The sequence below is a fragment of the Larus michahellis genome, chromosome 2, assembly GCF_964199755.1.
Source record: "Larus michahellis chromosome 2, bLarMic1.1, whole genome shotgun sequence".
Lineage (NCBI taxonomy): Eukaryota > Metazoa > Chordata > Aves > Charadriiformes > Laridae > Larus > Larus michahellis.
Window position 1 is genome coordinate 94,539,672 of NC_133897.1, and position 27,041 is coordinate 94,566,712.

At 38.4% G+C, this 27,041-nt stretch overlaps 1 protein-coding gene across 11 annotated transcripts in view; it reads right to left on the bottom strand.

Moving 5' to 3' along the window:
* COBL (cordon-bleu WH2 repeat protein) overlaps positions 1 to 27,041 on the bottom strand; it is a 161,425-nt gene that overhangs the window by 81,194 nt on the left and 53,190 nt on the right. For 4 of the 11 annotated variants that reach the window (XM_074576304.1, XM_074576303.1, XM_074576298.1 and 1 more), the window contains exons 5-8: positions 26,056 to 26,284; positions 23,944 to 23,988; positions 21,431 to 21,525; positions 17,934 to 18,017 (exon numbers count right to left, since the gene is read on the bottom strand). In XM_074576304.1, the coding sequence (XP_074432405.1) occupies positions 17,934 to 18,017; positions 21,431 to 21,525; positions 23,944 to 23,988; positions 26,056 to 26,284 (453 nt within the window). The remainder of the gene's footprint in view (positions 1 to 17,933; positions 18,018 to 21,430; positions 21,526 to 23,943; positions 23,989 to 26,055; positions 26,285 to 27,041) is intronic. The other 7 variants (XM_074576305.1, XM_074576301.1, XM_074576300.1 and 4 more) reach the window with 3 other exon arrangements.

Consider the following 27,041-nt stretch of genomic DNA (forward strand, 5'->3'; position numbering starts at 1 on the left):
TTTTCCTTGTACCTTAACTACAATTTCCCTTCCTATAAGTTTATCTGATTACTTCTTGTCCTCACGTAAGGTCACGTCATGTCAAGTATCTCTAGGTCTCTACAGGTAGGAGCACAACCTTGGTTTCCAGCTCCAACTGATTTATGTTAACTTTGCACCTCCTGTGGTGTCCAACCTCTTTCCCAGTAGAAAAGCTGAAAGAGCAACCACTCAAGGGAGGGAACTAGAAAAGTGGAGGTATGCAGGAGAAAAGCTTTCCAAAGCAGACCGGGGAGGTTAGATTCACGGTTTGTGAACTTCTATGGAGGGAACAAGTGTGGGTATATAAACTCAAGCCCCATGCACTACACTGAGGACAAAGAGGGTGCCCAACCAGAGAAAGCTTCTAAGAATCTTCTCTAGTTTTTGTCATACTTCTTGTATGTGAAGCAATAGTCAAAACTCCTTTCCCATTTGAAAAATCACATGGCTATTGAATGAATATGACAAAAATTGCAAGTAAATTGTTTACTTTTTTTATGAACCATCAAACATTTTACTTGGATGTTTAGAAATATAAAGTTTTTACTCAAATCAGTAGCAGGTTAGAAAACATGGATTGGCAATACATGCATTTCAGCTCACCATGAACATATCCGTAAATTCTTCCAAATATAAAGAACTGGATGCAGTAAAACCAAGCCTAACTGCTAATATCAATATCACCTACTACTATCACCTCCCTCAGTATTCAACCAGTCTGAGATCACAATTTAATCTGAGTTCTCCACAACTAAATAAACTTCCAAGGCACATATAAAGCAGTGGAATACAGAACTCTGAATTCAACAATGTATATATACTATTCAAGCAACTCAGAGATTGTCAAATCATTCATACTTTTTCAAGATTATATGATAGACATGATTCCTCAATGCTTTGAGAATAGAAGCTTTTGAATCACCTCTGGTGATGTAAAATTCAGTGTTATTTCCTTTGAATAATTTCTCCTGTTCCCATGTTTCACTCTTCATATTTTCTAAAGTCACAGTACTCCTCATGCTTAACAAAACCTTTGTCTATTACTGCTACCCAGCATCACTTATGTCAACATGAGGAAGTCTCCCTGTCAGTACGAAGAAGACAGTCATAGCATCAAGGGAAATGGATGCAATGATTTTTTTCCATCACAGCAATACATGCAGAAAAGGGAAGACAAGCTAACTTGATTTACATTTGTGTACTTGCATCGTCTCTTCTGTTTAAGTGACAGAGTGTTTCAAATAAATTCATAGTTTTTTTTAAAAAAAGCATCCCAACAGAATTAGCAAAAATAGACTCTCTTGACAGAAGGTAGACACTACCTTTTCTGAATGGTGGGACAAAGGGAAAGAAAGCAGACGCACACCTGAAAAACTCAGAAGGTGGGAGCAGGCAGCGTACTGCCCGGTGCTAATGAGAAGACCAAACCGTATAAATCAGTGTTTGGAAGGCACACGTATATCATTTGTGTCCTCTCCTATCAACCTGGACACTGATGCCATTGCAGTAAGCAGCAAGCAGGTATCCTGTGGGCCTCATGCATCAGAGCTGAAGACCTTGTTAAAAAGAGAAACATATCTTCTTTGACTCAGAGCCGTTAGCATTGGCAAGCCGGCCTCAACTCAATGCAGTGAAAATACACATGCTACAAATCTTTCTAAGGCATAATTTGATTTCATTTCTGTCACTGTATGTCCTATGAAGGACGAAAAATTATTTTGCTGAAATCTGAAGCTATTTAGCTGCAAATGAAAGAAACTTAGGTTGCTAAACATTCTTTTCTAAACAAATGTGATCAGCAAAGCAAATCGGTGTATGTTCAAAAAAGCAAACTTCAGCTCATAACCACACAAGCCAATATATTTTCCACATAATATTCCAGATAATATTCTACTTAATTTTCTGCTTTCCATCAGATTCTCTATTTCCAGAAATACAGCTAAAAAGCTATGAAACGTAAAATTATCAGAAGATATCTCAGCGTTGGTATAAATCCAATGGTATGCATGAAACAGCCACAAGCCTCAGCACGGGTGTGTTACAGGTATCTTTGTAAGTGGATACACTAAAATCACCATGTTTTTTTAAAAAACACACGCATGTCTAATCCCTTAAAATGCCACATTAAGGTGACAGACACATCACAGAAAAATCAGAGATGTATACGCACAAGCTTCCAGAACACAGCAACTTCCTTCATGGCCCTGTGCTCTGCACCCAATACCATCAGGCTAAATGATAACAAATAAAGCTTATGTTTGGCTTTTGTTACTTTCTGGATGACAGATGCATTTTGAATACCCCTAAAATCTAAATATTCTTGCTTTTGTTTTGGATATGTAAACCCTAGTAACACAAAACCGTCCTTAAGATAGCACAGAAAACATTTCCTCATCGGATACTTTCTATGCTGCTTGGTAGTTTAATGGAAACTTGACTGTCCGTCACTCAGGTGGGAGGTAGGGGTGCAGGCTGCAGACACAACCTGAAGTGAATTCCAAAGTCAAGCTGAACCGTGGGTGACAGTCTGGGATGCTGGCAGATGCTTAGGATAAAGTTTGTTTGCATTTCATACAACTGTAAACTGATTTATCGTGACTTTCAGAAGTGTGTGAACAACTTTGTGTCTCAGTTGTTAGAGTTATGTTGTCTTTTTTTTCCCCCTTCTTCTTTTTTTAATATCGTTTTGGGAAAATACCAGAATCAATTTATAGGTAAAATGCACCCTCTCAGGGCTGATTTATGTCTTTCTGGTTAGACTGCTAAAAACTTATCTCCCACGAGTCCAACACTTTTTGTCACAGTGCACTGTCAAAATGTGTCAGCCTATAAAAAAAGACTGTATTGAAAATGCATTTTTCATAACTGTCAAAATTACAAATATGTAAAGGCAATATGGGGAGAAATTAACTTCAAAATATGCATGAAAAAGGGAACAGCTAACAAAAAATAGGCAGTCAGCAAATTCAGCTACTCACATTACTTATAATTTTTTGATAGCTACATGCATATATGCTAAATAAGAGTATCATTACCTGATAGTGCAATAGATAGATGACAAAGAAAAATTTTTGTCACATACTATGCTAGACAAAAAAAAAAAAAAAAAGAAGAGCTAATCTATGAAGTAAAGGAAAGGGTTATCTATTCAAGATGAAGTGTGTCATCAAATGGGGACAGAAGACGGGCTTGTGACGAGAGACTTGCAGGGAGTTCGGTGAATTATAAAAGGAAATGGGAAAAAACGTGGAAAACACTACAAGTCTCTTTTGGATATTTGTCCAAGTGGTACACAAGCAGACAAGAAAGAAGTAGGAAAGAACACCAGAAAAAGTGAGGAAAGAAACAAACCCACTGTCATTATGGTGAAAAATGAAGTGACTGCGTTCACCAGATTTGACCAGAGAGGACGTCCTTGCAGAAGTTCAAGGACGAAAATCTGGAAAAGTAGAGGAGCAAAGCAAAAAGCAGAAGACTTCAGTAAATGTGATGATAGAGCACTGGCTCGTATCTTGGGGAAGGAACAATGAACTAAGGAAACTGCAGAGGACACAAACCATATTCTCCAAGAAAACTCAATGATCAATCACGTTAGCCCAGAAAGATGGTGATGTTAATGCTCACTTGTTGACATGAAGATGGAGGGGGAAAAGTCACACAAACAGAACTCAAACTGGTAAAGATTCAGTACTGAAAGGAATGTGGATTAATATATAGACTTGTGAATGTGTAATAAATATTTCTATGGTAGGGATGTAAAGCATACAAAGAAAAGGGATGAGGCAGAATGGAAGAAAATAACCAAAGAAACAGCTTAAAACCTAACAAAAGAGGTTTTAAAGCCAATGATAGACTCTAATGGAAAAATGCACTTTAAAGAAACCTGAAGAAGAAATAATTACAGAGGAAAACTCACATGGACTCAAAAATTCAATTCAATCCCAGTATAGAAAGAAGACAGAAAAATTATCAAGCCAGAAGGAAAACAAGGAAAGAACTTTTGAAAAGAGGCCATTTACACTTGGCCTTCGAAGGCCATTAGTAGATCTAGTGAGAGGAATCTTGGAAGAGTGAGGATGGAAAAAGCCAGATTTTTCTAAGTCTGAAAAGGATTGTTTCTCCTTTCACTTAAGACTTTTGCACTATGTGAAAATAGATTAGCTCAATCAAATAGCATTGAACAATCAAGCCAAAAATAAAAATCTGTCTTTATTAATGGTCTGGCAACAGGCTTCAGGAAACAGGGAGTTCAAAAGGTCAAAGACCAACAACGGCAAAAAAGACATTTTCATAATTTCCACTGGTGTTAAGCACTCATCAATCATAAATAACCACAAAAAGGATCAGAGGTCTTGAGCTAAATAAATTCATCATTGCAATAGGAGTTTATTTTCTCTAGGCTTACTAACTCTTTTAAATCAATCATCCAATGTGTTTGGTTCATGGAAGACAGGAGTTGTTGTATTTGTGATATATGTCCTTCTGAAATTCAAAATATTTTGAAACACTACTGAGAAGAACTTCTGCTGCAATAAATTCTTTTAACATATAGGAACTATCAAACCACTAGAGACGATCATCTTCAATATATTTTCATTGTAGATATGCCAATTTATACTGGAGAAGGACATGGAAACTTCACATAAAACATACAATTTTAAAAATATCTGCTCTAATGTCTGCACAGCCAATTTTTATGGGGACCATAATTGTGAATGGAATAGTTCCTGGCATGAGTTTTTTGGGTGTGTATTTGTTTGGTTTTGAAGAAGTAATTTCTGTTTTTTACTGAAAGTATTTTTAGTGCAGTTGAGTTAAAAAGTGTTTTTCCCCCATTTTAAGGAAAGTGTTGCCCTTAGGCAAGTTTTCCAGAGACAAGAAACATTGATGATCAATTACCATTATCTTTCAGTGCTTGCTGAAATTCTGACACATATGACTCCAGAAACCTCTACTTATTGTAGCTGATGAGGAATGAAGAGAATCTGTACTGAAATTCAAAGGCAAATTTTCACTAAGATCTGCAGAACTTCTCTAAAGTGAAAGGAGTTGCTCTGATTTACTCAAGATCAGGGAAGTGACTTCTAGCTCCAGTCCCTATAATCTAATTCCCACACAAATACTTTGTTAATTTAGAATGAAGTTGCGCAACTACTTTTCCCTTTGAAGTCTACGGTAACTGTAGGTGTTTAGCTAGAGGGAGACAAATAAAATCATTCAACTGTCAAAGCAAATTTTCCAAAAGGAAGCTTTACGCTTTTTAATGATAAAAAACTGCCAAAACTATTACTGAAAAACAATGCAACCTCTGAAGATTTTAAAACTTAAATTAGAAGAACAAATCAGCTTTTGAACTCTGAAATTAGTGCAAATCTTAACACAAATCCTAATTACAGAGTTACTAAGAGGATTCTAGCAACATGAATCAGAAGTCAACAAGCCAGGAATTTTACTGTTTCAATTAGCTCTTTCAGATGTCTGGATGCACGTGTGTATGTATACATAACCTGTGTGTACATACATGTATCTACATACAAACACAGGTACGTATACACACACCGAGTTTATCACTTCGATTAGCTTTTTCAGATGTCTATGTGCATGTTTGCGTGTGTATGTACACATACTTACACACACTGAATACAACAGGCTGAGTCTGAAACCCTAAGGGGTGGCCTAAACAAGCCCCTGAACTTTATCTGCAGCTTCCACGCTCAGAATTTCCGTCATCAAGTAATGACACTGAAGCAGAGCAGTCCTTTAAGGAGACATGACTGCTTGCTGTAGAAGACAAAAACAAAAGACAAACTCACACACATCGTGCTCATAGCTTGATGCTCAGATATTGATGCCAGCGAACCACTTTGAATTATAACAGATTAATATTTAGTCCCAGATCAGCATCAGTGGTCAGGAGTACAGGGGTGAAGAGGAGGTTTAGAGGCAACGCCCTCCTGCTGGACAATGGATAGAGCACACCCAGGTGTTGTACTCATCCATCTTCTGTTTCATAATGCCTACAGAAATTAAGCTTGTCCCATTAAAGGAGATGAACAATTTGGATAGAAAACACATATGCTTATACTCCAAAGAAGTCACAAGCAAATTCATTTCAGGATTTGAGTCTTGCAAGAGCATGAAATTCAGATCCAAGCTTCCTCTCCACCCTGGAGCGTTCTCCAAATGCTGTCCCCTTTGGAGGACAATCAACATCCTGAGCATGCTGGCAAAAATCATGCAAGTTCAATAATTGGGCACAGAACAGGTTAAGAGTAAAGAAGCAGACCCCTCCCCTTGAATTTTCTTAGAATTATATTCAAACATTACTTCAAACACCCTTGGCATTTTATTTTTTCTATTGTGAGCTCACTATTACTCTTTTAACTCTGACTTTGCCTTAAACCAACCCACCTTCTAAATAAAACTGAAGCAAGAAGATAGGATACTGCAAAGGGACTGGAAGTACAGCTGTGCAGGAGTCCAAGCCACTTCAGCCTTTTCCCACTTTATATAACTATAATTTTAAATTTTTATCTTCCTTTGCAGTATACTTTAGCCAACTAAGTTTCTCCAAGTCTAAAACTTCAGTACTATATCCTTAGGACACCAGAGCTTGACTTGTCAATGTTATTTCGAAGAAAGTAATTTCCCCACTGCGAATAGCCTTGTTTCCTGTGTGAATTTAGTATGAAATGCTAAAAAATCACAGCTCTCCAATCTATTTATTCCCACTGACTGGAATATTCCAATCCACTGGAGTGCACTCCCCACCGAGGAGCAGTAGCAGAAACTTTTCAAGCTCAGTCTCAAATTTAACTGACACCGAAGTTAAAAACTGTAGAAAATAGATACAACATATACCTACACTTGGACTTTCACTGGCACAATTGCATCTTAAAACAGGGCAAGCAGCACTGAGAATTCTGCTTACTTCTCTGGGTATGCACTGCTTCAGATAACAAAGAAAAACCTGCTTTTGCAACAAATTATTGGTCGGTGAAAGCCACTCCCTTCCTTTGCCACTGTTTGCAATTAATCTTCTACAAGACTTAACATGTTTACTTTGGGGTTTTCTCCTTCCCCAGTGAGAAAACGCTCTATAAATTGAGCAACTTCAAGGGGTTTGAAGTCAACTCTCTGTGTCAACTGTCAATCAAAAAGGAACGGAGGTCTTATGTTTTCAAAGATGACAGTGAAAGCATCAGAAGATCTTTGTCCATGCAAAAGAGAACCTGAAGTAGCGCAAGAAATAATGATTTTAAAATGGCCTATAGTAATGGCTAACAAAGGACATGGTGCAAAGCCAGTTGAAACCAGCAGGAATTTTTCCACTGGCTCTAGCAAGTTCTGCATCGAGTCTCTGATGGTCACTCTAACTTTACTATGCCAAAAGACAGTAATGCTCTAAACTCTGTTGCTGCTGTCATTTCTCCAGAAAATCTTTTTCTTCAGTATCCTTTCAAACTCAATGAAAATCATAACAACGCTAGCAGAGAAAGCGTAAGTCTGATTTTTAAACATAAAATTTGGCTCCACATACCCATACTTTAGTCTCTACTGCTAAAGAAATGAAGTAAACCACCTCTGACAAAACACATCAAACAGATCACAACCAATAGGCAAAGAGTTGTTTTAAAAGCGTGATCAAAACTCAAGTTAAAAACCAAAATCCAAAAAACCCAGTGCACGATCAGACACCCTGATGTATGGCCTCGTTGTGTAACTATTTGGAGACCGTTTACAAAACCAAAACGTAGACCCTGAGATGATGTTAAGCAGCATATGAATGCATGTCTACAAAGCTAGCAGAGCTCACACTACTTTCACCCTCAGCACGATGCTTTCTTTTGATATAATATTCAGCCACAGGAAATTAAAAGCAGAACAATACATTAAGTCAGTTCACAATCCAAAGCAAAACCATTAAGAAGCCTCAAAGTGTTGTCTTTCCATAGATAGAGGATAAAGTGTTTTGTGTTTTTTTTCTTAATTCAAACAGGTTGCATAGAATATTTTCTCCTCCCCGCCCCCCCTTTTTTTTTTCCTCTCTTTTGAGGGGGGGAGGAAGGTGTCACAACTATGGGAAGGCAATTTGTTTTTAATTAAATACTAGGTAATGACTTTGACTGACTTGTACAATTGTCGGTATTTTTAGTTGATATTGTCTTTCTGATCTGTAACCCTTAAACTAGGACAAGGACCTTGTTTAACACTTGTTAAATTTAGACAGCGCCACCATCCACTATTACCCCCCTCCCACCGCTGCTGCACTAATCTCCCATGCCAGCTGCTCAAATGTTTACGTTTGAAGGGCTTTCTCTGTTTGTACAGAAATGGTCTCTGCACAGTATCTCTCATCTGTACATTTGCCAGAATCAAGGCAAGAAAAGCCTCGCTGCTGCAATTCTTGATTAATAAATAGTCTTAAATGTTTCTTCTTCCCTTCCCCCTTCTGTCAAATCCATTGCCATTAGGTTTTTACGAGGCAAGCCTCCACAGTGCACTTCACTGGCCTGATTCTTGTCCTACGCAAACAACTAAATCAGAACAAGCTCCATTTAGAGTCAATGAAATCACACCATCTCTGGGCTGAAACTGTGAGAGATCAAAATCAAGATGTGTACCTGGGCATTTGCTGGGATGGAAAGACAAAAATGTTATAATCAGAGGAGGGAGGTGTGGGGGAACCAAACACTAACAATCATAGATCTACTGGTAATCTCTCCATCTCTCTATGTCAGTACACTCCAGAGACTGCCTACACAGCTCATGTCCTAGACATCGGTCGCACCTGGCTCTCTCACCAGGTCACCGAGGTACTGAACCAGAAAACCGCTTAAACAGGTGCTTGGTATGATACTGAAAAAGTCAGTGGGTCCAACGCCTACGCTTACAGCTACGCACCTATTTAAGAACTCTGCAGGGCTACATCTTGCTATTTGCCTTGATCTGCTTTCTCTTATGGCCTTCCAGCTGATCATTTATAAAACCAGAAATACTTCCCTTAGTTTCCCCGAGTATTTTGAAATCTGCTTAAAAGTGTAAATGATATAAAAAAAAATAATTCAAGGAAACGTATCTCGCTGAAGGGATTACTACTTCATGCTGTTGTAAAAGTCTTTAAAAAGGCTGACTGCTTTTTGTCACACTCTTTCCCCTCTTCGGCTTGCGTCCCAAAATGCTGCTGAGAATTCAAATGAAATATAAAACACCGGGGAGCAAGAGAAAAAGCAATGTCTGAAATTATTTGTAATCCTTTCTGCTAAGCTCAAAGGGGAAGATCAGTATTGGAGCTGCATGTAAAAGACCAATACAACCTAATTTAACAGTTTATTCAAAAAGAAGAATGTGAAACAGCTACACAGACTACAGGCACTAGAAGGTCTCTTCCTGTCGTGATGAACAACTGAGCAGCACACACAGTGCTTAGCGCTATACAGTCTTTCCTTCATACGCTCAACCCCTCTTTGAGTTAAAGGGAGACCTTTAAGGCCCACTAAGCCTCAGGTAGGTTTGACTTTGCATGAGAGAACTAAGCCATAAATTTCACTTAGGAAAACTTCTCCATCAAAGTAAAATGCATTGTGTCCTGTCAGCAAATGTTGTTTTGCAAATCCTCCCTCACCTGCCACGTTATTGAGACATATGGTTTCACACGCTACCCAGCAGCTCAGTTTTGCCAACGAACAATAATGCACAGAACAAATACGTGTGGAAATCATGAGATCATCTAATTAAAAGAAATGTTATTGTTTGCCACTACTTTTAATGAAATCGAGTCTTCGCTGTCCACAGAAGAGGCTGGAAAAGAACCAAATCCTATTAGCGCTCATGCCTTAGAAATTGTTTGCAAAAGAAAAGAAATTATACCTTAACCAGTGTTGAAAATCTTTACTGTATCTAAAATCTACATATGCTAATAGGATATTTTAGACTAATATAATAAATCTATGGTTACATGTGATTCAGATTATGCCACGACAAAAAACAGGTGTTACTGTCTGAAAAAAAAAAAATTTCCATTGTATATTAGAAATATGGAGTCAATGACATACAATTAGCCATTTCTGATTTCATCTAGTAAAGGGCATTGGCATAAATACACACTAATCCTTTCATTACAGTAGTTACATTTGGAAAGCTTTACAAGAAATATTTTGGATATCCATCATTAAATCAAAAAAGAAATGTACTTTGCAGTGGAATTAATAATTCCCTGACTCATTCCCAGACCATCCCAAACTTAAACACAAAAAGCATTTTACATACACAGAAATACGTGAAAGACTTTTTCAAGGAACTACATCTCTGCTTGTCCGATTGCAGAAAAGCCTGATCCTGGGATAAACTCTTTAAAGGTGGTATTTTCCACACCACTGCATGCTTGCCAGTTACACTAAGAACAATATGCTGAATAAATTATGACTGAATATGAATTACAAGGCTATTATACACTATTAAGGGGCTCTGGTAATATTAAACACCAAGGAAGCAAAGCCTGAGCGGTTGAGATGTCACTAGAAAAATCTCAAATGGAATTTAAGTTTGTCTTTGGGTTTTTTTTAATGTCCTTTTATTAATGCAAATTAAAAGCCATTGGTCTTATTAGCTGCTGCTTTATTCTGTTTTTTTTCCAGTGAGTTAACTTCAGAACTTTTCAGTGAAATCAGTAACAAAAGATGAATCAGACATAAAAGGATTTGGGTGGTTAAGGGTGTGTCACCAGGTCTTAATTAAACATCCGAGGGAGATATCTGAGCCAACTTACTCCAGACCGACTGGGTACATCCACAGTATAGAGAACGATGCCACGCAGCCTAGGTCTGGAAGCTGAATTGCCTCACACTAGCCTAACTTACCATGCTCCTGTTAGGTTGGACCTCCCTAACTCACACCGCTTTGTGCTTTCCCTTCAATAAGCCTGACACATACCCTTCTGATGTGCTTATTCCCATTTTGGTGCCTGAATTACGCTTCTGGGCATATTGAGCGTGAAAACCGCTGAGAAACTATGCTCCTAACCTCCTGCCTAAACTGCATCAGGATCCATAAAATTGGCAAATCTCTCCATCTTCATCAGCCAAGGGGTTTAATCCAAAAAGCACATCACACAAAACATAACTGCTAGAAGAGGCAGCTATGGTATTTCTCTCCTGTCTTGCCCTCCCCCCTGCCCCAAGTTCAATGATTCAGTTAAGAATATGGGACATCCATATGTTCAAAACCTTCTTCCAGTTGAAAAAAAACCAAACTGCCCTCTCTCATGAGCAGAGCGAGATTATTCTGTTTGAGGACACGAACGTGAGTTTAGCTAGAAAGAGACAAATTAGGGCACTCATCTGAGCAGGGAGCAACAGCCATTTGGCTCTTCCAGTTCTAGCTTCAGTGACTACTTATTTGCTGAATCTAACATCTGCTTAGCATAAAACACAGAAAAACATCTCTGGCGCTGGCACTGTAACCCAGAGCTGCCACTGCACTGAAGTTATTTCGTTACTGGTCTGAACAGTTAAGCTTGCTCTTGCTCTCTCTGAGTCACTGAATATTCGGGTATTTTTACGAAAGGGCGCTTCCCACATCAAGAATACCTCACAGCTTTGTTCCAGGCATTCTCCAGCCCAGCAAGTATTTTGGTTTTCTTTGCAAAGGAGGAAATAATTCCCTCAGTAATGGTCCTGAGAGAGATAGAAGACTGACTGGTATCTCTAAAGGCAGAAGAGGGAACCGAACTTAGCTCTCTTGCATTTTGGCTAACAGTAAGTAGATGGTAAGCTTTTAGAGTAAAAGCTTTAAATACCCGAATTCAGCAGATGACTCAAGGTTTCAATCCTGAGCAGAGGCAGGTAGCAGACACAGAGGATGGGCAAAGTTTAGCGTGCAACTCCTGTTGTGCAGATTTCAGTGGCTTCAAAACTTGGGAAAGCTGACTCTGGGATACTTAGATCCAGTGTCAAACAGAAGCCCGCGCTACTGGGTATTAAAAATGGCACTGCCAGGCACAGTTGTGCCCAGTTCCTTTTGTAGATATGGTCCTACTCAAGCCCTTCCGATTCAACTTGATTCATTTCTCTCTGTTCATCTCACAACATTTCTTGAGAATATTTCCATAAAAATGTCCTGCAAAAACCACTGCAGGAACTGAAGTTTCTGAGTTGTCTTTTTAAAAGCAACATCTTGAATGCAATGCGTTGGGATAATTTTACTCTGAACCATGCAATTTTATGTAAAGATGCAGGTCCTGGCAACCAACGACTATGTGATAATCTTTTGTCTTTAATAAAACCCTAGTGGCTCCAAAAAACGTTTATAAATGTGACCTCTATAAACCTAACCATTTGGCTCAGAAGCCAAAATGGAGGGAAGGAAAGTCCACCCTAAATGATTTGTTTTCAAATCTCATGATCTTAAGCCACTTTTGTGTGGTAAGGGCAAGAGCTGACAAGTGATTTTTGAATGCATGAAGTTGGCAATCTTGTGGTAGTTCAAGCTAAGCAGCACAGACAGAATAGGGGTCAGCCAACATGTCTCTTCACCAGATACTGTTTTTAATAGCTTGTAACTTTACCATGCTTTAACCAGAGATGCTGAGACTTTCCATTCCAGGTGTCTGCCTCAGGCTATTTTCTTTTTTTTTTGAGCCAGAGTAGTTCAGCTGGTTCTGAGATTTTTATTATTTTTTTTTATTATTTTTACACTAACTCCAAGGACCTTTTCTTTGAAGAGGTCTGGTAACACCACACTTTGGAGCAAGAACTTGAAGTCTAGTGGCTGGCAGCCACCCCACCACTGCTTCAAGCTCTTGCCACCTGCTATCACATATTCAAAGAAAAATCTAAAGATACTATATTATGTAAAAGTATCTCTGATTCACATGAACGAAGACAGTTAATATCCTTTAAGTCCACACTGCAAAAGGAGGTGATATTCAGCAGCAGTAATCTGGCTGAAAGGCACCTCCACAGTCCATCTAATCTATTCCTCTGCTCCAGGACAAAATCAAGTATGTGTAGGTCATCCTATAGACATTTTTGGAGGTTTTACACATTAGGTGATGATAAGAATTTCACAGTCTCTTTAATAACCTGTTCCCTTGCGAAACTTCCATGCAGTCAGATTTTTTTTTTCCCCTCGAAGTTAAATTTTCATTGCTATATACAAAGCACATTACTTCTTGTCCTGCTCTCAGTAGACAAGGACAAAGAAGGCTGATCACTACGATCTTTTGGCTACCTATTGGAATTCTGTGAATGCCAGTCAGAAGCCACTTGGCTCTGGTAAACGTTTCTTCTGCCCAAGGAAAGTTAACAATAACCCTACTGTGATAGTGAACTTTATCTTGAGATATCTGGTATTTAATAAATCTGTTTTTCTTCTAATCATGTAAACAGCTGCACAAATGAAAACATTTATAACTATACTGTATCTTCCCTAATGTCACCCTCTGGCATCTAACTACTGCCCTACAGGTGCCCTGTAACAGAAGATTAATGGGGACAGACCACTCTGCATTCAGGTTTGTTGAGTTTTATGTTCTGCAAACAAAATCACACTAAGGAAAATTGCTTCAAGGCCAGATCACAACCAATGACAGTGTACATAGCTCTAACTGTACAAAATACAACACAACTATCCAGGATCTGACCTTGCTAGTACAAATAAACACACGTTACCAACCTCACGCTAAGCATTGCCAGGAGACCAAGAAGCAAGAACATCAGAACAGGAATTTAAAGCGAATGTGATTGTCACACAAGGAAATATTAAAAGTAGGTGGCTGTTAACTTCCATTTAAGATGACATGGGCAGTATTCTCATTCCTGCTGCCGTGTGAGGTGAAATCCTTGACAGTAGGTAGATGGTATTGACCGATCATCTGGGACCTGACATGGCTGAAGAGAAATCACATTTCCAAACACTTTTGCATAACTGTGCTTGATCCTTCTTCCAACCACTTCTGAACCGGGAAAGCGTATCATGAATGATGTAACTCTTGCCATCAAGAAGGCCATAAAAGTTAAGAGTACATTAAGACCAAAGAAGGCCCTGAGAAAGAAAATAATAGATTTTTTTTTTAAAAAAAAAAAAAAAAAAGCTTGTATAGGGAAAATAGTTGTTCCCACCACTTAAAAAGCGACTGCCAAGATTAGTAATGCACTAGAAGTCCTTATGACTTTTTTCACACATTAGCACAGTATTTTTCTTCTGGAAAATGATCTTGCAATTACACAGGTACCATGAAATAAAAAAGAAAACAACCATACACATACCCTAAATGTATATTATAAATGTTTGGAATTTAAAATGACATTGTTTTTGACTAATAGATTTGTCCATGAACATACATAATAACAGGCATGACAGATTTATTAAGCAGGGAACTACTGGACTATCTGCTTCATTTAGTTTCACTGATTCTGTTATGAGTAATACCTATATTCAGGCATACGCTGAAGACTAGATTTTTTAAAAACGGTCCTGATGAAAATCCTCTAACGTTGCTCTGCTGAAGCCCTGTTTGAACTAGAGAAACCTCGTGTGATAAGACTTTGTGCTGATGTTTCAAATCCTCTGATAAGTGTCCCTGGCTGTACTTCTAAATATTTTTTCCCCAAGCTGATTTATTACATAAACAAATTCCACATCAGAGATACACGTCGTTCAGCACTTGGGATGTGTTTTTTCGCTCTTGATTTATGAAAACATGAAGGCCCCAAAAATAAAACCATCTAATTTTAGTACTGCATTCCAAATATCGGGTTTCATCTTGATCAACTGTTTATTTGAGGACAGTGACACCAAGCGGCAGAGATGATTTAAACTCCCCCTTTTTCCCCCAGCTGTTCTAAATTCAAGCTCTGACTGACTGTCTTTGGCACACAAAAAGCAGAATATGTTTAAGTGTGCTGCAACTTCCAACTGCTTTATTTGTACGTTGTATTTATACATCAGTGTATTTCAATAGCATTTGATTTCTGAAAAGTTAACACGGATGTAAAGCTCGCCTGCTAAGCACAAAACCTGGAACAGATTAAGCGAAAAGATTTCTGCTTCATTTACAATACACCATTAGATTTCAGATCCTTTACTGACGTGTGGTATAAGGAACTGCTGCACTCTGAGGATTGTCACGGAGAATTCTTTTCTGGCATTTTTACACTCTCTCTCTAAGGTGTTAACAAATTCTTCTTTTTTTGCCTTTATTTTTGCTGATGCTGTGAACAAATGTCCTTTTCACCTCAAGCGTAAGTGTTGACTTTCCCATCTTGACTTTGAAAATCTGCTTCCTCATCAACATTCCAAAGTATTTTTAGAAGCATTAATAATGAGATAAATATGGCACTGAAAATGGTTTGGTGCTTAAAAAGTGCGTATAACTTGTGCTTGAATAAATAGGATCTCTTATTTCTTACACCGTAATTCTATTCCTTCATATTACCCAGTTTTCAAAAAAACCCCAATCAATATCCAGAACAGAATCACTACTTTCTCCACAATTCAGTGCACATCACCACCACACAATAGTGAGAAAAGGATTTAAACTAAACATACCAAAGTTCACACCCTTACCTCAATAGTACTTCATGAGTTGCCCATTTCCTTATAGGCAAGAAAAATGTTGTGATCCAGCCAGTCTATCTCCTGGCACTACGCTGAAGGCAATGGCAAACAATTTTCCTTTCAGAAATCAACCCGAAACTTTGGCTTTGATTCCCGCACAGTAATGCAAAATTCTTTCAAGATGACCCAAAACAGTAACAGAAAGTAGACCTGAGGAAATCGCAAAAGAGGAAGTCTCTCCTGGATGACATTTTGCCAGAAGTCCTATCTTAGCTCAATGAAATAACGAGCTCTAAATGTCAATTTCACATATATATTCACATATCTATGTAAGATACCACTTATTTTGAATGAGGATACTCGGTTCCGCTGAAGTAAATAAGTGAGGATATCTTTTGAGCAAGTGGAATAAAGAATTACTCAGAATGATCATGGGTCTCAAAAGTTTCCACTTGAATTTTTCCTTAAGTCAATACAAGTTATCTATGCCAACTATCTATGCCAAGTTTACAGTATTTTAGAATTTTTCAGCTAAGACGTCACAATTGCTGACCTTTTTCTTGAAGCCCATCTAGTCTGTTCAAAGGATGGAACTTCTGTGCTACTGAGTGGATCTGTTAGACTTATTTTATACATCTGCAAGCCTTAACAGAATAGTACCAAATTAAATGGAACTATGTCAATGCATTTATTTAAGTATGTACTTCTGTCTTAGCAGGATCGGTGCTCATACAAATACAGGTGTCAAGCCAGAAGCGAAAGACATGAACACTGAACAATGGCTCTTAAGAGGAAAGGGGAAAAAAAAAATTAAATCCCTGACATGTTCTTGTAACTGAATAAAAAGATACAAAAAATTTTTGCCTCTTCAAGATCCCTTTGCCCTATCATCTGTGCCCTTAGAAGACAAAGTTACATGTTTGAGACAGTTTTGAAAACATTTTTTCATCAATGTCAAAAGAAAAAAAAAAAAAAAAAATCTTCATTTATGATTTTCCCTATAAGATTCCCTACAAAAGTAAATTAAGAGATGTCTCTGCTTCTGAGGAAAGTACCACACACTAGCGTAAAAGACAGTTCACAGTATCTGAACTACCTTCATATCCTCATTTGGAATTCTGCCTCCTCCTCTTCTAGTACTTGGCTATCAAGATATTGAGACTAATGTATAATGGGCAGTGAATACAAACCACAAGATGATTTTATTTCAGCAGAGCTTGTGATGGTTTTTCTATACTTTTACCTAGTATATTTCAATTACCCACATCACCCTCTACTAGGACTTTATATTAATAGACCTCTCATTAAAACATTCATCTTTATAGTGTTACCCAAATTTTTAGCATCATAAGCAGCTTTACTATTTCAGTAATCTTTCACTACGAAGTCTTCACAGATTTGCAGTTAGGTGTTTTTTAACATCACAGCCAGTCACTTCTCCATCTATTTCTCCCTTTTAACTTCTTTTGTATTATCCTTTTAATCTGGGATTTGTTCTCTCATTCCTCCATTTTTTCCACAATTTTCTGTCGCCCTTCTCTGGGGCTAGTGAGCTGTACATTTTGCAGGTCAGCACTCCTTTTCCAAATATCTGTTTGTGAAAGGGGGATTCAGAGCTGAACCTCACATTTCAGGCTTCTATCATGTCATCAACAGAGTCTTCTCCAGGTTTTGAAAATATGACAACAAAAAGCCAAGTAATTTAAAAAAAGCAACAGAAAGACATGTCATTTATTACTATTATTAATCCACCAGAATAGCCTGACAAAAATATTTAGGATTCATGCTTCCTAAATAGATACCTAAATCCTCATAATTTAGTAGTTTGTCAGGCACTCAAAAACCTTTCTAAATGTGATTCACGAGATTTTAGTACCCCAAAATGTACTGAAGTACTTAACAAAAATATTTTCTGTTATTTACAGTGTTTACATCAAAAGTACTGTCCACCCGCAAGCTACTTCAGAAACAAATGGAATGCTGCCATGCCGCAGAACATGTGCTAAAGGATAAAAATGCAGTGTGGTTTTCTAAGAAAAAAGCCCCCTCTAAATGTCAGTGATAAGGCAAACAAACATACTCTTGCATCATGCAGCACTGTCACTGTCTTACAGTCACAACACCTAAGCCCTTGGTTAAAACACCTTTTGCTCACAACTGCTTAGAATTTAACTTTTGCATTTTAACTTCATCAAGATACGCAAACGGCGCGCTTATGTAACTAAGCCAGCTAAGAAGTAAGCTATTTCTACTTCTACTTGGCTAAGCATCAGGAATAGCAGTGGCTTTTGGTTATTCGAACTGCAGGATCTAATAGGAACGCAATAGCGTCTACAAGCCATGTTAGTACTTACATCCAAGCTTCCTTCACTTGTAGATGTAGAACTAAAAACATCCTCCTCACCACAATCTCTGTTCATCCTCAAGTGTTCTTCTGTCTGCAACACAAACAAGTATCCTACACAGCAGCAGCAAAGGAAACAAAACAGCAGAAACACGCCAGAGCAAAGCATCAAACCTCATCACAGAACCAAGACAAAATGCCTCAGTAGTGCTGGACCTGATTGCTGAGAAACTCTGAAGTAGTCTGCAAAATTTCTCTGATGTAGGCAAGGCCCTAAGAAATCCATTACCAGAAAGATCTAAGAACAAAAACATAAAGAAACGGAACAATTCTTGGGCAAGGAGGAAAATGGGTAGTAAGCAACTCCTGTAGCACCAGAGATGAGACTGCAAGTCTCCGCTATACCCACAGACACAGGTGAACAAGCAGAGAACTTCTTCCCTGCCTGCCACTTGTCAATGATGGGACTGTTTCCGTGAGCTAGCATACAGCCTACTTAAGCCTAGATCCCGTGAGTGTCTGCGCAGGACCTCTGCTCTACTGGATTGCTTAGCAGTGCCAATTTGATCTGGATTTAAGCCTCAGGCACATGACTACATTTCACATCAAAAAGAGATGGAGTTCATGCCACCTTTATGTTTTTTATGCCAGCTGCAGGATAACAGAGGGTAACTGATCCAGCATAAAATTAGAATGGAGAGAACAAGATGATACCTGATCTGGCATTAAGCCTGCCAGTACAAAGTTAACCAAAGAAATACTTTCAACAAATTTGTATTAAACACGAGAATAGGACTGGGTGTTCATTCTGTGTCACAGTGTTTTTAATATAGCAGAAAGGTTTTTTACCAAAAAGTTAGATCCAGTGTATTGTCATATCATGATTATTGCTTTCAGTGAGCTATCTGAGAAAGCAAGCATGTGTGTGGGCATGGAAATCTGAGCGTAGGCCTGTAGCGTGCAGCGACACCTGATCCAAGACAGTTTGCAACACAGGCTAATACTCTTCTTCCCTTGCAAAAGAAATTGCTTTCCCATTGTAAATGCCTGCAACTCGGCAGCGCTACTACTGTGCAAGACTTTGGACAATTTTTGCTACCAACTAGTTCTAAAATACAGACTATGCATGAACACATGCACACATACACACACAGAATCACTGCAAATTGTAATGCAAAGAAAAAATACAACAAATAAGCAGAACCAAAGTAAGTCTTGCAGAGGAGTAAAAATGTAAGAATAACTGTGAAGAGCAGAGTTTAGGAACTCTGGGCCTTTTATTCCAGTGCCCTGAAATCACAGGGCATCCCATCACATAATCCCTTCATAAACCTACCAAATCCTTTCTTAAAAGAATTTAATTAATTTGCCCTCATTCTGCTAAGTCAGTCTGTTCAGCAGTTTCACTGCTTTGGCTAGAAATCTTCCACAACACCAAGTCAGATGTATTATGGCCAGTTAACCTCCTTGCTCCTGTATGCTGCGCTATTCAGCAGTTCTCAGTTATTCTTCCGTCTATTTGTGTTCAAACTCCTAGAAGTTTGTATTGAAAAGGCAACAAGGGCTTCCTTTGCTGGACTAAACAAAGTGGTTGTTTTAGTTTCTTTTCCTACAGAGTATTTGTCATTTGAAAGGAAGAGCCCAATGAAGACATGACCAAGAAAAGTCAATTAACTTGTCAGAACTATCCATCAAGAAAGACTTACACCTTTACCTTAGATTTAGAAGCTGTTTCTCGTACTTGTTTGTACAGTTCCAACTTTTTCCCAGGTCAAATACTACTTGTAACTTGTTAATTGATCCTCAATACCCTTAGCAGCCTTTAAAATTTTTATTTTTAAAACCCTCAAGAGTATCACCTCCTACATCTCTGATTAACAAGCATGAGGAAGAGAACAGAAAAAAGGAGAGGAGTTTTCGATCTTAGGACACTCACCCCAAACTCAGCTGTGAGAAACCCACTGCAGTAACCACAGAATTGGGATGTTTCATAGCAACTTTTTCTGAGGTTGCAAGTGTAAATATTTTACAAGCTAAATCTGAGCTATTTCAGGAGTTGGAACTCCAAGAACCCACGCTACATACTAGAATTCAGGAAAATGGAATCAGAGGACAAACTATAACGCAGAAACTGTGTGCTTTAATATATTTGGTTCTTCCAGAGGAATTACAGCCCCGCAGCGTGCTCTACAGAGGCTCAAGCTGAGCTCACTTGTTTACTCGAATCTTCCAAGCAGATACAGCTTTATTGCTACAGTTATGCTTTTGTTCCCTTCTAAATGGGAAATATTTTCTTACAGAGGATAAACACTCTGAAAGTGACGAACTTCCTATCCCATAAAATACAGTTTCCATGTGTCCTTTAAAGATGGTAAGAAGAGTTCAGCATCCATGACAGATGAGATTTTTTCAACGCAGTAATTCCTAATGTCCATAAAGAAAGCTATTGCCCAGCAAAAGCACTCCAAATTTGATAATAATCAAAAGGGCAGAGAACTAATAAAGATTCTGGAAAGCTTTCACGGTTTTAAAAACATGACTGAGAAGACTGGAAGGGTAAGCAAAACACCAGTCCATTACCAAGCATATGTTTCTTAGGACCAGTTAATCAGGCACACATTTTATGATTGCACTGCAAAAACCTTAGAGGGCCTTTTAAACCAGACAAAAGATAATTCCCTTTTTACTCTGACACTTCAGAGTATTAAATACTTAATAATGAAAATCAGTTGACACTGATATTTGTAGCAAAGGATGCAGAAAATATGAAGTTAAAAGCCCAGTATTTTTTATATGCTCTTGAGTTAGAAATTTCATTTCTGTGGTGAATGACACATTTTTCATAAAGCCATCTCAACAGATGAAAATTATTTTATTTAAAGTATCTTTTTTAATTTTTCCAGCTCAAGATTAAAAACAAAGTTAAAAATGCCAGGCATGCATGCCAGCAGATACTGATCCCTCAGTTTATTACTCGTTTTAGTACTGCAAGTTATTTCTTCCACACCTGATTCATTGGTTTTACAGACTTGGAAATGGCAATAGCATGACTACACAGAGCGTCCTGAAGATATAAATGCTTTAAACCAGATTATCATCCATGCACTGAAGAGTTAATAAGACACACTTGAAATCTTAATGTGTTCTATATTACAACAGTTCTTTCATAAATGCATTTTGTAATGTAAGCACTACTAAGTGGACGTAAGTTGCTTGAAGCTACTGCCCTTTGTTAACACATACTGAACCTACAGCATTTTAAAATAGATAAATAAAGATTTAAATGGTCAACATGCCCGACTCCTTAAATAAGCAGGTGGCATCTCCATAAGGCTTCACTGATTAAACATAGTTAATGCATATACTAACAGATTACTACTTGGAAATAAAAAAAAAAAAAGAAAGAAAAAAAACCACAAACCAAACAAATACCACGACCTACAGACAAAATACATCTGGAAAGAAAATAATTCTCTTTAGTGAGGTAGTACTTTGCTGAACACCTACCTTGCTGCTTCTTCTATCGGCTTGAAACAATCCCAGAAGTCTCGTCTTTTCTTTTTCTATTGCATCATTGCTTACTGAAGCCTTTCGACTTGGTTCTGAAACAATTATAATGGAATATTTTTTACACTTCTGAAATAAAGATTCAGAAGACCAGTATTTTAAAACATCCTGGATTCATGCTGTATTTTTTTAAGCTGGAGATGTTATGAACTGAATTATCTAAGTAACTGCCAGATCCCACACTTCCTTTTTTATCAAACTTTTGTTTTGAGTTTGTTCCAAAATCTAATGGAAGGAAATCGAATAATTTAATAAACTTCAGTAAGTTTTCAATCACAATTTATTAATCCTTATTAAAAGGCAAAACAGGAGCAAGTTGCTTAGTCTTTAGAAATGCTTGTTAGAGGTCTCACTTAAAACTTGTGGAAGTACTCTAATACCAAAAAGAAAAAACCTTTTTAAAAAGATGATGGTGAGTATCTTTAACAACCAACAGGCCTGACTTAACACAGTGAAGTTAATGGAAAGACTCTCAATGTGGATTTGGATAAAGCTCCATGAAGAGGAATGAGACCTTTTGCCTGGAAAAAGAGCTCTCCTTAGAACTTAAACCAGCTGGTTGTGATCATCTTTTCTCATCTTGGTGCTTTTACTTCAGGTGGGAAGCAAGGCAAGTTCATATGCATTTCAGGCTGTAAGACCTCAAACAAGCATGTCCTCCTTGAACCAGCTAAGGAACTGTATGAGTTCTCAGGCTGTTTAGTCTCCCTTCAATTTTCTTTCCCCAGACGACCCGAGCTGGATGAGCAACATGCTAAGGTCATGCATTACAGGGAAAAATGATTGGTTTGACATTCAATATACAGACTGTAAAGCTCTCCCACTTTTTTTAATGGACACTGCATAATGCTATAAAGATTTCTCCTTGGTTCCAAACACATCAGAGTATCCCACTAGCACACAGAAAGTTTAGTGTACAGAGAAAAATTGCTCTCTCTTGCAAATATTTTCTTTATTTGTTAATAAGAAGCAAATGCAAAAGGACTTGTTTGTTGCCACAGAATAAAGTTTTACGTCACAAAAAAAACCCTCACCCCAGAACTCCTGGAAACTGGTTTGCATTTCACAGAAAGCACACGATTTTCACACAGATCACTTTGCATATCAACAACGTCAGGTGTTAGAAGGTGTTAAGCACATACAGTAGTTCAAAGCACAGTAGAAGAGTAAAGATGATGAACCCATACAAAACCAGGGAGAAACTATCCTTAAGAAAGGCTGCAACTCCCCTGCAAAAAAAATACAGTAATAAAGTAATACCTTCCTCAAATACTAAGTGCTGCCTATGCTCTTTTACCAGAAACTCCTGTTTTCTGCTCAAGCCTGGGCTGCAACTAGATGTGGGTCACACAGTGTGCTCATGTGGGCTCACGTAGTCTTCAACTATGAACAATAACGATGAAAGGCTAGCGTAAGCAGCGTCAGTAACACTGCTGATCATCAACATCACCATTAAACATTGTATGATCCCAATAAACCGGGATTTTAAACACAGCATATCATCTCAAAACAACAGAGAACCTTTATGAATCTGGAACAAATTTTTTTTAAATAAATACGGTAGATATTCTCTCTATTATTATGCTCTGCATAAGAGGAAGCCATAGCAAGTAATGACAGAGGACTAGGGGAAAAAGTGCTGGCATTAGTGAAGCCAAGAGGCTCAGATTGAGTCGATGGCTGTCACTGCTTACTGGAGATGGACTTCCTTCCAGAAAATTTAAAGATGTTATCCACAGTATTATTTTGGTTATTTTGTGCTTACTAGCAATGCAAAGAAGTAAAGCCAGTTACGTATCAACTATACCTTTCTTGAGGATAATTAATTTAAGCAATGTATTACAACAGACTCGGGGGGGGGGGGAAGGATACACTACGTACGTACATTTTCTGTTTAACTAGAAGCAGAAGCACAGATGTGATCTAATCAAACGCCACCTAGTGTAGCAATTCAGAAGTCAGCATCTATTCAGTTATCCAACATGTATACGTAGGTTTGATATTAATATGCATCATTGCAAGTAAACTGAAATTAGTGGAAGATCTCATAGATCTCAAAATATTCCTTCTTTGCTACTATACGCATTTCAAACTCAAGAGAGCTATGAAATGTTAGTATTTCAGAAATTCAACTAATCATACTGTAGGTAATGTGAAAAGGCCTGGAATCTGTATAGAAACATACCATACCACACAACAGTTAAATGACAAGATTTGTTAATTGCTGGCATTTTAAGGGCAATTACTGAAGAAGCAGCATGCACAGAAGTGTGTTTGTTCTAAGCAAAAACACAGACATGTCAACAACACTGTGCAAAAGACAACACAGATCATGAAAATAGCTTGTTTCTTGACAGCATTTTACATGACGTTCTTAAAGACCCATCTACCAATCCCACATTAAACGTAACATGAAGGAAAGATGGTTTTCCCTCAGCAGCATTGTACAGTACCTCTATAGTTCAGAGAAGGTTCAGACTGAGTTTTTGATGGAGGAACTGGAAAAGGCAGGCAATGAAAGGACAAGAGAAGACATATTAAAGTTCTAATATTGCCTCATAAGCCGCAATATTAATTCATTACTCCTAGTATTTGTTTTCCTAAGCATTACAGAAAAAAAATGTTGACCGACAACAGACATGCATCGCTGCTACTGGAAGCAGTTTAGCTGCATTTGTATTCATTCCCAACTCACTTGTGAAGCGGCTTCAACTGCAAAATTGAATTATGTAAGCAGGTGGCAGCAGAGCTTGTCTTTTAGTAATCCTTCAGCACTTGGTATTTCTGTTTCACGGAAGGAGAGAATGACGAGCACAAAGTTTTTCTAGAACCAGCTCTTAGAAGCAGAGCCTATGCTTTCAGCACCTCTGATGCCTTACTCATTAGTGGGAATTATTTTTAAAAATCTGTCTGTTCTGATAACTAAGCAGACTGGACGTCCACTCAATGCACAATTCATAGACCAACTGCTACTGAAACCAATGGGATTATTCCTCTTGGAGATTACAAATGAGAAGCAGGAATTTGCTGAAACAAAGGAAATCTTGTAAATTTTATGTGTGTTTACCAGTTTTCTCCTCAGACACCAAAGTGCAAAGTAGGAGGAAGGCAAAAAAGGCTGAAATATGCTCAGGATCAGGGGGATTTTATCATAATGAAAGGTATGCTGAAAGGTGAAAAAAAGAATAAAATATTAAAAAAAAAATGATGCAGAGAGCAGCACATTATGAAGTGTTACATAATTTGCTGCTGTAAACCCTGCCCTAAGTAAACTCTTGATTTTGACTGTACAGGCTACAACCAGATCTGAGGACCAATACTGCACCAGTATATACACCATCACTTTCATTTTAAAGGAAAAGAGTTTAAGGAAGGTTTAGGCTAACTACTCTATGAATTGTCCCTGAAGTATGCTGAATGAGTCCTGCTGAATAGTCTGTATGTTCAATATGTTGCTCCAAAATGGTTAGCTTAATTACAGTAAACGTCTTAAAAAAACAAACAAACACAAATTTGAGTTATGATATGTTGTCAGTCACTTTCTTGAGCATCCTAACAATTCAAAGGAAAAGAGACATTTAGTTTATTTAAAAGTCTAAGCTCATTGAAATTTGATTCACACAGAGGTAGAACTGTCACTTACCAGAGGAGTTTGAAAGAAGAGACAGAACGTCAACATAAATAAGTAACTGTATAAATAAAAAATAAGCCTGCTTCTCGGCACCTACAAGACTGACGTTATCTAAAGAATAAATAAGGACATTTACTGTGCTGGAAGTGATACCGATTGAGACAAACTGCAGGAGACAATTTTAATGAATATCACTTTCTGACCTCAAAGGAAGTAGCGCTTGTCAATGTGTGTTTTTAAAGCAGGTGTATTTTAAAGCACATCACATAAATATGCTATTTGAATAAACAATCAGGCTGATAAAACTCAAGCTCAAGAAGCTGCCGCTACAATATCATCTGCAACAACAGAAAGTGAGGGTGAATAAACAAGACAACAAAATTTTAAATACAAATACCTCTTAGCTCCTCTTCACTAAACCATCAATAACTTCACTCTTTGAAGGAAGCGCCTCTGAACCTATCCACAGTCTGTTTGTCATAAGCCCTGGTCTGTCGCCTCTGCCTCTCAGCTTTCGCAGCTGCCATGACTATGGCATGTCTCTTCTCTCTTTCTCTCCAACCCACAGCACGGGCAGGTGACAGGCTCTGCCTGGACAAGGCCCCCGTGTTACACACACCTGTACTGACAGCAGCTCCAGGAGGTAGCAAAGCTCCTCCTTCTGCCCTCCCCAGGCCAAACTGTGCCCTGCCAGGGGCCAGCCCAGCCTGGCACAGGGCCCGAGAGCAGCCAGGGACGGCTGGGCACGCTGCTGTCCTGGCTGCTGCTCTGGGCACGGCTCACTGAACAAACGCACGCTGCTCTCCCACTGAGATGTCACTCTTCTGTTTCAAGCGGGCCCCAAAGCAACAAGAGTACAGATTCTTTTTAGTTGCCCATAATACTGTTGGCACATCATCTAACCGTGCAGTGACCGCTTTCAATCTCAGCTCACCTCTTTTTCTGTCCCAGGCATACAGCTCCTTTATTCCCAGCTCCTCCAAGGACTTGGTAAGCTCCAGCTCCTCCCCAGTGATGCCATCTCGCAAAAGAACAACGTGCTCTTGACTGACTTCACACTTCTCACAAATGGCTGGGATGATGCTGTGAAGAGGCACCTCTGGACTGACTCGAACCACAGCCTTCTGTGTCTTCAAGTAGTTCACTACCAGCCTCACAGATTTCTGCAGAAACAAACACAAACTCTCAGCCTTCCCTCCATGATGGATAGGCTCTCTTACAATGAGAAAGGCATTGAGGATTTCCATATTGTCTTGACTCCTCCTAGGCAAACTTACCCCACATGCATACTATTGCAAAAATATTATTTAAAAAAAAAAAAAAAACAAACAACTAATTCCAGAACTCCCCTGTCACTAAGGAGATATTCACAACAACAGGCAAATAAGGAAAAGGAATCAGAGGCAGCTGTAATTTGTGAATGTTTACAAGTAGCACTCTGAAAGGCGTGACAGTGTAATTAGCTATACTGATTCTGAATAATAAAAATTTCAGAAAACATATCTGGAAAATGGCTACTTCTGAATCTACACAATACTGTGAAATACATTTATTAATGATCAGTCTTCTCCCATATCTTCAATAAAGATGGCAAAAAAATACCACCCAAAACCCTACCTACCTCCACACAATCCCACAACCGTCATTTCAGCCACCACTGCAAATTTCAATCACCCCAGCCTTCAGTCAAGGGTCTCTGTAAGAACAGATTTCCATCCATCCAACAACATGCAACAGAACATTTTGTCTAAACGCTGGAGTCCAGACTGGCATCCGCCAGTCTGCATGCAAATCAGTTAAGCTAGTAAAGCAGGTTATAGTCAATCTCAAGCCTCTCCCAGCTGGTCTGAAGATGCAAAGATTGGAAGAACTTCTTGAAATCGTAGGAATGAAATGATGTTTCATGGCACCATTTTAGCC